The sequence below is a fragment of the Chelonia mydas genome, chromosome 9, assembly GCF_015237465.2.
Source record: "Chelonia mydas isolate rCheMyd1 chromosome 9, rCheMyd1.pri.v2, whole genome shotgun sequence".
NCBI classification, from domain to species: domain Eukaryota; kingdom Metazoa; phylum Chordata; order Testudines; family Cheloniidae; genus Chelonia; species Chelonia mydas.
In genome coordinates, this window is record NC_057855.1 from 63103790 (window position 1) to 63116893 (window position 13104).

At 47.0% G+C, this 13104-nt stretch overlaps 1 protein-coding gene across 2 annotated transcripts in view; it reads right to left on the reverse strand.

The window, feature by feature from the left end:
- Positions 1 to 993: 993 nt before the first annotated feature.
- Positions 994 to 13104, reverse strand: part of MORC4 (MORC family CW-type zinc finger 4) — a 33078-nt gene continuing 20967 nt past the window's right edge. For both annotated transcript variants that reach the window (XM_037908584.2, XM_027826365.2), the window contains 8 exons: positions 12214 to 12312; positions 11269 to 11397; positions 9595 to 9672; positions 9016 to 9079; positions 7231 to 7421; positions 2644 to 3385; positions 2062 to 2345; positions 994 to 1218 (listed from right to left, as the gene is read on the reverse strand). In XM_037908584.2, the coding sequence (XP_037764512.1) occupies positions 1065 to 1218; positions 2062 to 2345; positions 2644 to 3385; positions 7231 to 7421; positions 9016 to 9079; positions 9595 to 9672; positions 11269 to 11397; positions 12214 to 12312 (1741 nt within the window). In that variant the 3' untranslated portion in view covers positions 994 to 1064. The remainder of the gene's footprint in view (positions 1219 to 2061; positions 2346 to 2643; positions 3386 to 7230; positions 7422 to 9015; positions 9080 to 9594; positions 9673 to 11268; positions 11398 to 12213; positions 12313 to 13104) is intronic.

Here is a 13104-nt window from a genome sequence, read left to right on the forward strand (position 1 = left end):
TCTGCCTGACTGTTCTGGATCCCCTAAGGCAGGAGGCTTTGAAATGGATTGAGTTGGTGGTCACACAGCAGCACTGCCTAAAGGCATAGCAAAGTCAGCCAGGCTCCTCTTTGATATACATTTACATATAAATAATATACATTTTCTATAACCTATTAGGCCATTTGTTTCTTAAGTCAGGACTAATCCTTCTACAAGACAGACATGATTCCAAGTTAAATCAAAGCAGCCCGGCCAATTGTGCAACACTGACACATGGGGGTGTTCCTTCCACTTTTAATCAGATGAGAAGGAGAGTTTGTTTCAAAACAGGAAGATGAATGAAGAATTTTAAGGGTTTTAGATCCTTTAGAAATTCCAAGTAGTCTCTGGAACCACTGGCCCCTCCCCGGCAATCTATGTGTGATCTATCCAGGTACTTCTATGGCCCTCATCATCATAGTTTCTGGTTTTGTTTGTTTTACTTACAAGAGGTACTCAGTGATCTCTTTAGTCCCTGCCCCCAAAAGGCAAGCTTCGATACTGGCTTTGTTTCTTATGGGTCTGAGAATGAGTGCATTCTTACAGGGAAGTTTGGGCAAAGAAGAGAGTTTTACACAAAGCACCCATCTGCTGAAAGATGCCAAAGAACCTCATCAATATCATTCTAGAGCTTTGCAATTAAACTGACATCAGGATAGTGTCAGTGAGTCACCAACGGGTTCCCATAGCAACTTAGAATGTTAAAATTAGTTCAAAGAATCGTCTCACTCCATTATTTAACAAAAAAAATGAAAAAGCATTTAAGAGACAAAAACATCTGAGGACCCAACTACCTAGAAGCCAGCCAGCACACCCCAAAAGCAGCTTTAAACAAAGGAGACTGGCCAGGACACAGAGGGATGAGCTATCCATGTTGGTCTCCACAGGACTCTGACGACAAGTTTACAGAGCCACAAGAAAGGAGGAGGGAATGGAAGCCCCACTCCTAATGAAATGAAGGAAGGCCCAGAGTTAGGATGAAGAACTTACGAGTTTATTAAAGAAACTATACAAAAAGGCACAATGGCAGCATGGGACAAGGGCTACTCTGACATCCTGTTAGTCTCCAACACCGTCTGCAAGATCTCATCAATCTGGTCTGACTCATAGTTAACATCCTGCAGCTCAAGGTGAGGGAGAACCAGCGAGAGGAGCTGGCTGACATTCCTACGCAGGTTCTTCAGCTTCTCCATAGTGCTGCGGACAAGAGGAGAAGAGTCAAGTCAGAAATGCAAATGTTAGTTCCAATACATCCCTTCCCTTAACTTGCTGTCTTCCTTCCTATCACCAGTGCCGTGGGAAGCTGAGGTTCTTTGCTCCATTCTAAAAGCAGTGCAGCCTGCAGATGGTAGGATGGGAAGATCTTGGGGCCAACGCACAGGATCGGAAATAGGGGAATGTAACTCAGTTCTCAACTCTGTTGTAAGTTTCTCATGTGACACTGTGCAAATGAGTTCACTTCTCTGTAACAGGGGGGCAACAATACTTACCACACAGAGGGGTTGTATTTGTAAATCTAACTTAGGGTTGCATAGCTCAGCATTCGCACTTGTTCCTTATGATTCCATAAGTGTTGTCAGGTCAGAAGCAGGGCTAAAAACACATCCTGGATATGGAAAGTCCCATGCTTGTGGGAAAGACAGCTCAGTACCTACTGAGTATTTCTTTCCCCTTACGCATTCTCTTATCCTTAAGGAAGCCAATATTGTCTGAATGATTCAACGGGAATACTCCATAAAGTGAACAATGTACTGCAGGAGAGAACCCAGCCCTGACAAAGGAACTCTGCGTGGGGTATCCTTCAAACCTGTAGTTATTTGACTTCACCTGTAAATCTCTTCCGTAGCCGCCCTTCTCTTCACAACTAACAATCCTTAGTAATAACCCACTGTTACTCATGCAGCATCTTCAATTCATGGGCACCAAAGTGTTCTCCCAGAAGTCAGTTTCCTACGTGGATGTCCCCCCGCAAGGTAACCCATGTTCTATCCCACCACCTTGGGACTGACTGATATCTATGGTTTAACCCACAGTTCTCACCTTTTCAAGTCTCCCCTCTCTGGGCTCCTGCAGGAGACATGCGCCTCCCTAAGCACCTCCAGGTGCATCTCTGTCTCCTTGAGCCTCTCCTTCAGCTCGGTCTTTTCCTCTATGGTCCTCTCCAGCTGAGCCTTCAGCTCTTGCAGTTCAGCCTGGCGGTAACCCATGTGTTTCTTGCTCCAGTACAAGCCTTCGGTTTCCTGAGCCCTGAGCGTTGCCAACTCCTGTTGGCTTTTCAAGAAATCTGTCTCCAGGTGGCACTTCTCCTGCTCTAGTTCTTCCACCTGAGTTAAAGAAACAACATATGCAGGAGCATGCACAGGAAGTGAGATTGCACATTAAGGGGGAAAATAAAAATAAAATAAAAAAAAAAACACCAAACTTTCCAGTGCTAAGGAACAGGGTAATGGCTAGTAGGGTAAAGAAGAAATCCTAACCCCTACTTGCCTTACGTGAGACACAAGGCAAGGGGATTCTCTCTCCTTGTTAAGTCAGCCTTGATCTTCCCCATCCAATTCCCTATTGCCGCAGAACTTTACCCCTCCTGCCACACCGGAATTCACAGCCAGGTGCTAATATTACCTTGCCCTGGAGAAAATCTCGTTCCGCTGAGACCCTCTTCAGCTCCACCGAGAAATTCTCTGCAATTTGTCTCAGCTCCTCCTGCTCCACCATATCCCTCTGATTTGTGGTCTTTGGTACCTGCAAGTCTCCTCCTCCTTTGTCCCCATCAGGGGGAGGATCGTTGTGGCTCTGGGCCTTCTCAACCTTTGCTTTATCAAGTCTCTCCTCCCACCCAAAAGGGATTAGCTGAATGGGAGCTTCACCATCCGCAGCAGCCTTTGAAATACCAACAACAGCCACGAAGGGCCTCTTGTCCATCTCCTCCACGTTCCCACATGTATTTACACAGACATTCTTATCTGCTGCCTGGCTTTCTGATATTAAGGCCGGCATTTCCTCTTCCAGTTCCACCTGAACCACTGCAGTCTCCTTTTGCTCTCCTTCTAAGTGACTGAGACTTGCTCGAGTCTCTTTGGTAGGACAGAGACCCCCATTGTGTGAAGCATCCCCAGCTTGGTTGATGCCACTGAGTGCATCCAGAGGTTCTCTGACTAGGTGGGAGTCTATGCTGTCCTCTACACTCTCATCATCCTTGTCAGACTCGCTGCATTCCTGGTCCTGGTCTGCTTCAGCGGAGCTGTCCCTTTCAAAAGAAGTGCGGGGGCTGGGACTGGTCAGATCTGGGGGGGATGGGTCTATCCGCTCCTGATATCGCTTCCACTTTTCCAGTGGCTCTTCTTCCGTAGATAGCTTGTGCTTGCTGCAAAAGAGAGGACTGGGTCAGCGAGCCTGAACCCACTCTGTACAGCAGCCAAGCAGTGCCACCCCATCCCACTGAGAAAACTAACCTCAGTGTTTAGGGAGTAATGTTGATCTCCAAGAGTAGTCAGAGTCACTTTCCCTCTCCCCCTCCCCCATTAGTCAGGGGTGCTCTTTGGGGCAGGGGGCAGGCTCCACAGAAACATTAAGACGAGGCCAGTGCTGGAGGCAGGAGACCAGTTCTGCGGGCCTACTGGTCTGAATACACTCAGCACTAACACAGCACTTTGAAAATCTAAAGTGCTATACAGAAACTAACTAATAATCCTCACAACTCCCTCCCCAACCCCTGAGAGAAACAGATAATTAATTGTTATCCTCATTTTACAGATGGGGAACTTGCCACGTCAGTGGCAGAGCTGGGATTAGATCTCTGGAGTTCCTGGCTCCTCACTCCTCCCCAAATTCAATCCAGAAGAACCCACTGCCCCTCTATTCCAGTATAGCAAAGCCTGTGAATCCTGTGCCCCTGAATGGAAACCAGCTGCAGCTTGCAAAATCTCTCATGAAAAATGTTTGGTTGATACATTTAATTAAACACAACACAGGGTATGTTTAAAATATTGGGCTTTTTTAAGTATCAGGAAAATGACCCAGTTAAATAAAGTTTACAATACATTGTCAAGCATATATTGTCCACATTCCCAAGCAAAATCTGCGCCACTCAAACTGTCAGATGGCTGATGGACTTATTCACATAATTAAAAACAAAACAGAACTTCAGCCAGGAAGAAGCCAGCTCATTTGTAAGTGCACAGTGCACTACACCCATAAAAACCATGCACGGATCTGGAGAAGCTAAGCTCTCAGACTCGCTCATTCCAGATCACTTCTTAAAACAGATCTTCCCCAGCGGGCAGACACATTCCTCTCAATCTCACACTGTCTCTGCAGTGACTACAGTGCTTGCTTATGTCAGAAAAAATAATCAGGGAAGTATTAACTAGATGAACATACATTTGCTTTAGCACAAAGTGGCTTCCTTCTTATGTCCCCCTTAATTCACATTTAGGTTGTTTAGTTCTGCTCCCTGATTGTAAGGCTTCAGGTTTATTCAAATCTCCTCTTGTTGCCTCCATCCCACACTGCTTTACATTTCTCCAGGTTGCTTTGCACTTGATTCTTTCCACTAGGAAAGAGCAGGAGTTGGCCATTACCCCGGCCAAATCCCACTTTGGCCAATTCCATTCTACCTTCTTAAACTTCCTAGTTCAACAGTCAGCCAGAATTTAATTTTCACTTCTGTGCCTGGAAAATCTTAAAATCTGGTATGCAGTCTGGCTGATTCAGAATGGCTGCCATCATTTACCCAGAGGTGGCTGTGTTTTAGTGGCAGGCTAAGTGGTTCCTCTCCATGTATCGTCTACTCAGGGATCTTTTATGACTGGAAGATTTGATCCTCTACAACAAGAGTTTTCCAACTCTTCAACACCACGGAACATTTAAATATGAAGATTTGGTCTACCATTTGCAATGTCAACTACAGCGACTGCTGAGGGGAAAAAGCAGTGTTAGGAAGGTGCTGAATGTATTTTCTTCTTCTTGGCATGAATTAGAAGCTGGAAATAAAAGCACCAGGTAAGCAGCATTACCAAAGAGTTCCACTGACAACCTTTTAAGAATTTGAGAACCTCTGCTCATGCCATTGCATTATTTCCAAAGCATTTTAAATTCACTAATGCTGCATGTCACTACCCTTGTGCATACAGAACAGGCTTCACCATCTGAGCAGCTCCTCTTCCAAGTGGGGCTCTAAAAGGGAAGGTGGACAAATTGTGCCACCAAGTGCACAGAAGGTGTTCTGCAGCACTTTAAAAAACTGATCAACAACTTCTCACATAGTAAATACAGACCTGGAGACAATGCTAGGGCAAGCGACAGGAGAGCAGAAAATGAACCTAAAACCCAAGTGAGGTTCAAAATTTAACTAAGAAGCTTCTCTTAACCAAAGTAGCTGTTCCACCGGCACAAGGCCAAAAATCAACTGGATTTTCAGCTAGAGCTCTTAAGGGCTGACTTCACAAATTTAGCTGAATTTCCTGTCTCCATCTGATGACAGGAAGTCACATTGCCCATTATCCAGACTGACCCTAGGGGCTGTGGGAGAATCAGAATTGCACCAGTTAGGGTTGCCAACTTTCCACTTGCACAAAACCGAACACCCTTGCCCGGCTCCCGCCGCTCCTCCGAGGCCACACCCCCTATTCTATCCCTTCTCCAAGGCCACGCCCCCTGCTCACTCCATTCCCCCTCCCTCTGTCACTCGCTCTCCTCACCCTCACTCACTCATTTTCACCAGGCTGGCTCAGGGGGTTGGGGTGCGGGAGGGGGTGAGGGCTCTGGATGGAGGTGGGAGCTCCAGGGTGTCGCCAGAAATGATGAGTTCAGGATGTGGGAGGGGGGCTCTGGGCTAGGGCAGTGGGTTGGGATGTGAGTGAGGGTGAGGGCTCTGGGGTGGGGCCAGGGGGTGCAGGAGTGGGCTCCAGGCTGGGGCTGAGGGGTTTGGAGAGTCGGAGGGGGGATCAGGGCTGGGGCGCGGGGTTGGGATCGAGAGGTGGTCAGGCTCCAGGCGGCACTTACCTCAAGCAGCTCCTAGAAGCAGCGGCATGTCCCACCCTGGCTCCTATGCGGAAGGGTGGCCAGGTGGCTCCGCACACTGACCTGTCTGCAGGCGCTGCCCCATCAGCTCCCTTTGGCCGCAGTTCGCCGCCAATGGGAGCTGCAGAGCTAGTGCTTGGGGCGGGGTCACAGTGCGGAGCCCCCTGTCTGCCCCTACACGTAGGAGCGGAGGGGGAACATGCTGCTGCTGCCGGAAGCCACAAGGAGCCTGCCTTAGCTCCACTGTGCTGCAAACCAGACTTTTAACTGCCCGGGGTCCCTTTTTGACTGGGCATTCTGGTCGAAAACCGGACACCTGGCAACCCTAGAACCAGTGCAAAGAACTGCTGAGGTGAATTTAGGTTGAGACTCTACGTATGTACAGCTGTGAAGGTGGTGGCACCAATGAGATAGAAAAAGGACACTGGTCAAAGTGAAAGGAGGAAAAAATTAAAAAATTAGGACATAGCAAGGATTTCTGTTCCTTCCTCTATGCCCACCCTGCTCCCACTTTCCTTGTCCTAGGTTAAGGTGAAAAATCAAATTTGTGTCACAAACTGCAAGAGACTCACCTCAAAGAGAAAGACAAAAGGAAAAACAACTCTGCAAACGTGATCCTGATTAGTTAGCAATATTCCAAACTTCGTTCTTTCAGCATTTAAGGGAGGGCATCATAGGTACCAATGCCAAGGACTGGAGAAGCCCAGTCATGCATGCCCTAGGTACTTGTTAGAGAATTAAATGAACCACACCATCCCTTCCCCCAGTGTATCGTGATTCACCGAGTGCTGCTATAATCTCAGCACTGAAGGTTCAGCCGAGGATACACAGACACTAGCTGTAGCCATAATTAAACCAGATCGCCTTGCAATCCATTTAGCAAAGCTCTCCGTGTTCCCATTTCAAGGCCAGCAAAACACCAAAAAGAAAGCTGAATTGTGTTCAGAGAATCTGAAGTTAAAAAAGGAAAATGTAAGAGGAATGAGGACAGATCTTCTGGCTCCAGCCAACACCTGCTTTAATCAGATTCTCAGATAATCCTCTCTCACTCCCTGCCTCATGTCCCTACACTCCAAGAGCAAGCATACCCCTCCCCCCACACAGAATCTCACTCACAGGGTGGGTGTCCCACAACAGGAAGAGGGTTGTTATTGATAAGGAGGCAGTTGTTTGCACCATCGCACCTACCTTGCTGTCTGTGGTATATTTTGCTCCAAAGGCCCAGTGGTCAGATAGACAGCACTGATCTTGTCAAGAGCAGGGGGAGGAGTGAGAGAGCCAGCAATCCCAACAGGCCCCTCTTCTGCGGGCTCTCGCTTTGCCACACCGGTTACACTGTTATTGTGAGCAGGACAGGGCTCTGGAGTAGTGGATAATACCTGGCAAGGAAGGGAGCATTGAAACAATAAAACGAATAGCCCCTCTCACATGCCAGCTGCAGCTTTGGAAAAAGTTACTTAACCAAACTGAGCAGATCCACCAACTGGGAATTAAAAGAAATTTTTCCTAGTGGGTACCATCACTGGGGCTCTGCCAGCTAAGACCAACACCCACTCTCCTCCCCCACACCCTCTCAATCACCTAATGGTCATGAACTGCACCCACAACACCATCAGACAAGTCTCTACAAGTCCAGGACTGACCCATTCCCTTAGTGGCTATCACTTCAGGGGACTCTGCCAGCTGGATGTTGAACTGGTCCCCCTTGCAATAACCACCTCAGCAGACTTTACCAGCTGAGGACCGAACCAAATTACTGCACAGTCACTGTCCCGAAGGGGAATTCCTCTCTCCTCCACATCCCCAGTCACTACCACAAGTGGCACGGTTAGTGTTTAGGGCTATAAGAGTTCATCTCCTTCCCAATTCAGGCAATGGTGCTTTAGCTTCTCCATACCAGGATGCGAGGGGTTTCCTGGTGCTTCTGTGAGAATGTCCATGCACAGAGGGATGCATGCAAGAGACAAACTGACTTTCTTTCTACACATACAAGGGCATGCACCTGGGGAAATTGTGGGATGACCATGTCATGAAAGAAACATGAATGATTAAGGGAAGAGAGGAGGAATTGATGCCACTACTGTGGGAAGAGACGACAAACATGAGTGAGGACAGAGTAACACCTCAGAGAGCCTCCTAGTCTCAAACCAGATCAAATGCTCTGCAACAGTGATCAAAGCCTCATCTACTTACGTGCTTCACGGTATGCATGGCTTATTGGGAGGTGGCTTATGGAGAGGAGAGAAGGTGGGAGTGAGAAGTCCTCCTGTCCTCACCAGGTTTGTCCTTCCCAATGGATCAGGGAAAGACTAGTCTAGCATGCGACATGAGGGTATCTTTGGGAAGAGGGCATGCAACAAGACTAGGCTGGGGTTGGAATGGGAGCGGGAAGATGTTTTAATACCATGATGATTGTTGGGAGGGAATTGTCCCTAAAGGACGGCCAACCTGATCGCACGCTGCAGTGTCCAGAGCTGCCCGGAGAACCCATCCTGGGCAGCCGTGTCCGAAAGACAGTGCTCCTGAAAATTCAAAACATCAGTCTTTATATAACCAGATAACCTGAAAGTGGGAAAGGGCCTGAAAGAACCAGCCCTGCGACCGCAGGACAGGAAGAGGGACCTCACCGACCCCTCTTCTGTGTTGAAAGGGGGCAAGATCAAGCCCCTTGATTAAGACAGGGCTTGGGAGAAAGAATGGCATGTGAGCTGGAGCTCCTAAGCACTGTCACACTGTTAATAAGTATGGTGTTAATACTGCTCTGGTGTTTTCATGTCCAAGCTGTGCATACACAGGGTTTTCTTGTTCCAGCCAATACACTGTGATCCTCGTGTCAGCGCCTCTCTCAGCAGAAGACAGAAATAAGAAAGACCGGGGCAGGGCAGAGATTTTGCCATCCTCAACAGCAAAGAGCAGGGTTCCCCACTCTCCAGACCGTCGCAAAGCCTTCTCCAGTCATTTCCTTCCTCTCACCTGGTGTTCCAGGTTCTCCAAAGATGATGACGACCTCCTCCTCTTTCTATCTGCAGTCTGCTCTCTAAGTGATGGGAAGGAAGAAGGCATTCAGTTTCCGCTCTCTGTAAGGCTCAACCAGGATCTGAAGTTTATCTCTACTAGGAGAAACAGTTGGGAGGTGGCATGTGCAAGACTTAGGACTTTAAGATACCTCAGCATGAGTAGAGTTTACTACTACAGTGCAAGAACATTGTCATGGCATCACCTCTGTGACTCCAGTGAGCAAGCAGGCAGTTTGGATTAACTAGAGAAGTCTAGTTTCAGAGATACAGATCCTAGAAAGTGGGTGAGAGAAACCAAGGGGACATCATTGATGTTCACCCAGGAACCACTGACATGTGCGCCTCCTATGAGAAAACTGGGACATGTCACCTGCACCTTGAGCTGCTATGCAGAGAGGTACTGCTGTTTCCTTCTCCCCCTCCCTGGTTGGGTTGAGTGGACAGAAGCAGGACTGGGGAGGGAAAACAAAATTGGTTTGCTGACTCCCTTGCTGTTGCTAGCCCATCTGCAGGATGGAGTCAGCATATACTTAACTGTTTCCTGGATTTTCGGTCATAGCTGGGGCTCATCTCCTCATCACTGGGCTCCTGCTCCTCAGGTGCTGAGCAGCTTCTGCAATGAGATCAGTCCATCATGCTTGAGCATGAGAGAGTACAGTTTGATTGTCGCCTACGAATTCCCCAAGTCTTTAGGATCTTTGTATACGTCTCCAGCTGCTCTCTCAGACTCTTCAGTACTTTATCTTTCCTTATAACCTTTGCATCTATTTCACACAAAGAGAGCTGTGGGAGCAGCCTGGAAACAACAAAATTTAAAATATTTAGAGGAAAACAAGCAACTTACCTCCTAAAATTACACAGATGAGGAGGCAGAAAGTGAAGCTTTTAAGATCTGAGTTTACGGCATCAAGTATCATTGCATGTGTGTCATTTCCTCTCAAATTATGAGTTACTATGGAGAACAGTGTGGCAATCCCTGTCTCCCATAGTGGCCAATACCAGATGCCTCAGGGGAAAGCATAAGACCCCCATAATGAACAATTAGACTGTAATATGCTTATAGGGAAAAGTAACTCCTGATCCCAGACAGTTAGTGGTTGCTTATAACCTGAAGCAGGAGGGTCTACATCCCTTATACACTAGTTTAAAAAAAATGCAACTGTGGACATGAATTGTATAAAAATATCTAATTCTACTAAATTCCTTACCTCCATTTTACCCTGTGGCAATGAATTCCCCAGAGTAATTATGTGCCACGTAAACACTGAGTTCCTTTGTCACTTTTAAATTTGACTGAATATTCCCTAGTCCTTATACTATGAGAAAGGGCAAAGAGGAGTTCCCGACTGACCACCTTTACACTATTCATTATTGTGTATACATCCAGTACATCCTACCTCTAAACGAGTCGATCCTAATCCTTTTGATTTCTCCTCCTATGGAAGACTTTCCATGACTCTAATATTTTCCATTGACCTTCTTTGTGAGACAGGGTGACCATGAGTAGGCACAGAATTCCAGGTTTGGGTTTACCAGTGATTTATATAAAAGTGTAATAATAGTCTCAGTAATATTCTCTATCCCTTTTTAAAGTACCTCCTAGTAACACCTTGATGGGTTTTGTTTTGGTGTTTTTTTTTAAAACCACAACTATGGCACATTGAGCAGATGTTTTCACTCAACTGTTCATAATATCATAGGTCTTTCGCCTGAGAGGTTACAGTTAATTTAGAAACCATCTGTACGTATGAGTAACCTTAATTGTTCCTTCTAACCTGAATTGCTTTGCACTTGTTTATCTTGCTCCCTGACTACTCAGTTTAAGTAGATTCAGTTGAAGTTGCTGACAATCCACTCATCTTGACTGAAAATTGCAACATCTGTAATCCGACACCTCCTTTTCCAGATCACTAATTAATACATTAAACAGCCACTATTCTAGTTCAGAATCTTGAGGAAACCTATTAACCTTCTCCCATGTGAGGACCTGTATTTCAAGTGGGATTTTTGTTCCATACCTATGTTTTCTGAGTGGCGATCATAAGGGCTGGCCAAGTACGCTTCTATATTTCAAGGTCTATGCAGATACACATGTACATGGGAAAGGAAGCAGGGGCCAGCAAAAATTGGGACAGTGAGCATTTGTATTAAGAGTGGGAGGCAGCAGGGAGAAAGTTCAGACAAGGACTGAAATAGGTGAGCTCCTTACTTGTACTTGGGGTGGGGATGGAGATGACAGAACCACTTCTCAGGTAATGATGCAGGATCAACCTTGTCAGGGAGCTTCCTCCATTTCAGACACTCCTCACACTGCACCCAAGTCTGGTCTGGTCTCCCTCTGGAAAGAGAGATACATGGACTAAATGTCTAGGATACAAAGCAAAGAACTACCCCTGCCCTATATTTCATCCCTCGAGTACTGAGAACGCTGCGTCCAGAGCTGCAACTGCGTGACTGGCTAGCCTGGTCTACAATTTCTGGCAGCACGTGTCCCTGTTTAGTTTTGTTTTTAATAACTGTCCATTCTCAGACATTCTGATCCACTCTGCAAGTAGTGCCTGTATAATATGAGCAGCCCCAAGTGAAGCTCCTTCCCCATCGCCAGCAACAGATTCCCTGTGGACATAAAGTGCTTGGCCTTGCAGAGGACAGATAGCCATCAGCACCATACCCATTCCCCATCACCTCAACCCCACACCTCACCATGCTCTGTCAGCTGCACATAGCTCCCTCAGAATAGATTGCTCACCTCACTATTGTGCTGTTCACATCAGAGCTATGAAAATGAAGGCTCGATCGTATTAGCACCTAATCTGGACAGGTAGCTCAGCCAAGGCACTGCACATCCCAGCCTGGAACACCACATTATCCTAGTCACAGTGCCCTCCATACGCCTGCCAATGCCCCTCCATTCTCACCTGGAACACCCTATCGTTACATGTCCTGGTCACAACATTAGCCAGTGGACTAGGCTGAGATCACTAAAAACGTATTACACTAGCAGCCTTTGCAGCTAGATCTCCCAATGTGAAGGGATACTAATCAACCCGCCATACTCTCTGCCCTTCCTCAACTCCCCACGTTCTCTGCAGATGAAAGGCCCAGTGCTTTTAATGCTGCACTAAAATTAGACTGTCATCATGTTCGAACTCACGCTATCATGTTGGTGGTACTGGAACTACCCAAGTTCATCTGTGCCACCTTCGCCTTCCAGTAAGTGTTGAGTTTCTGTCCCAGTGCAGTAATTGTCCGTCTAGAGGGAAGGGGAGACAGCAGTGAAAATCAGGCAAATTCCACTGAAAGTCACAACAGATAGCACAAGTAACACAACCCAGGTGGAGAAGCAAACCTTCTTTACTGCCTGTCTCTGCCTTTCACTTCACTAACCACAGGTGCTCAGATATGACAGTGGTGGGGATGGAGAAGGTACTCAGACGTGCCATTGCAGGAACAACTTGGGTTTTGGAACATTCATCTAGATTTGTACCAAGAATAACCTTGATGTATCACCCATCCCACAGCTTCAGAAGTCTGCCAATACCATCCTATGTTACCTGTACACAGGGTTCCTGATACTCATGATCTCTGGGGTCTTACTCTCTGCCACCCAAAATGGTCTTAGAGCCTCTCATTAGAGCCGGATTGCCTTTTTGTTCAGAGCCAGGGTCATTTCCTTTCCAAACCAGAGTTACGAGCACCCCAGTTTTCACAGAGTTTAAAGCCAGAAGGGACCATTAAGATCATGTAGTCTGACCTCCTGTACAACACAGGCTAGAAAACCTCATCCTATAATTTCTGCATCCTTTAGGGCTCAAGGTCAGGCTGTGCACAGAAACTAAGGTCTCTCATCTTTGGCCCGAAAATTCGGCTACAGCATAAACACATAATTTTTACCAAGGAAGACTGAGGTGTCACAGGCTAAGACCAAATCCAAGCAGCTAACTAGTCCTGGCTAGCCTTGCCTGAAACCTTTGGGCAATTCCCCCACACCCTCCAAAGAGAAGCCATCAGGCCCTCTAACATTTCCAGGTAGCCTAATGAAATG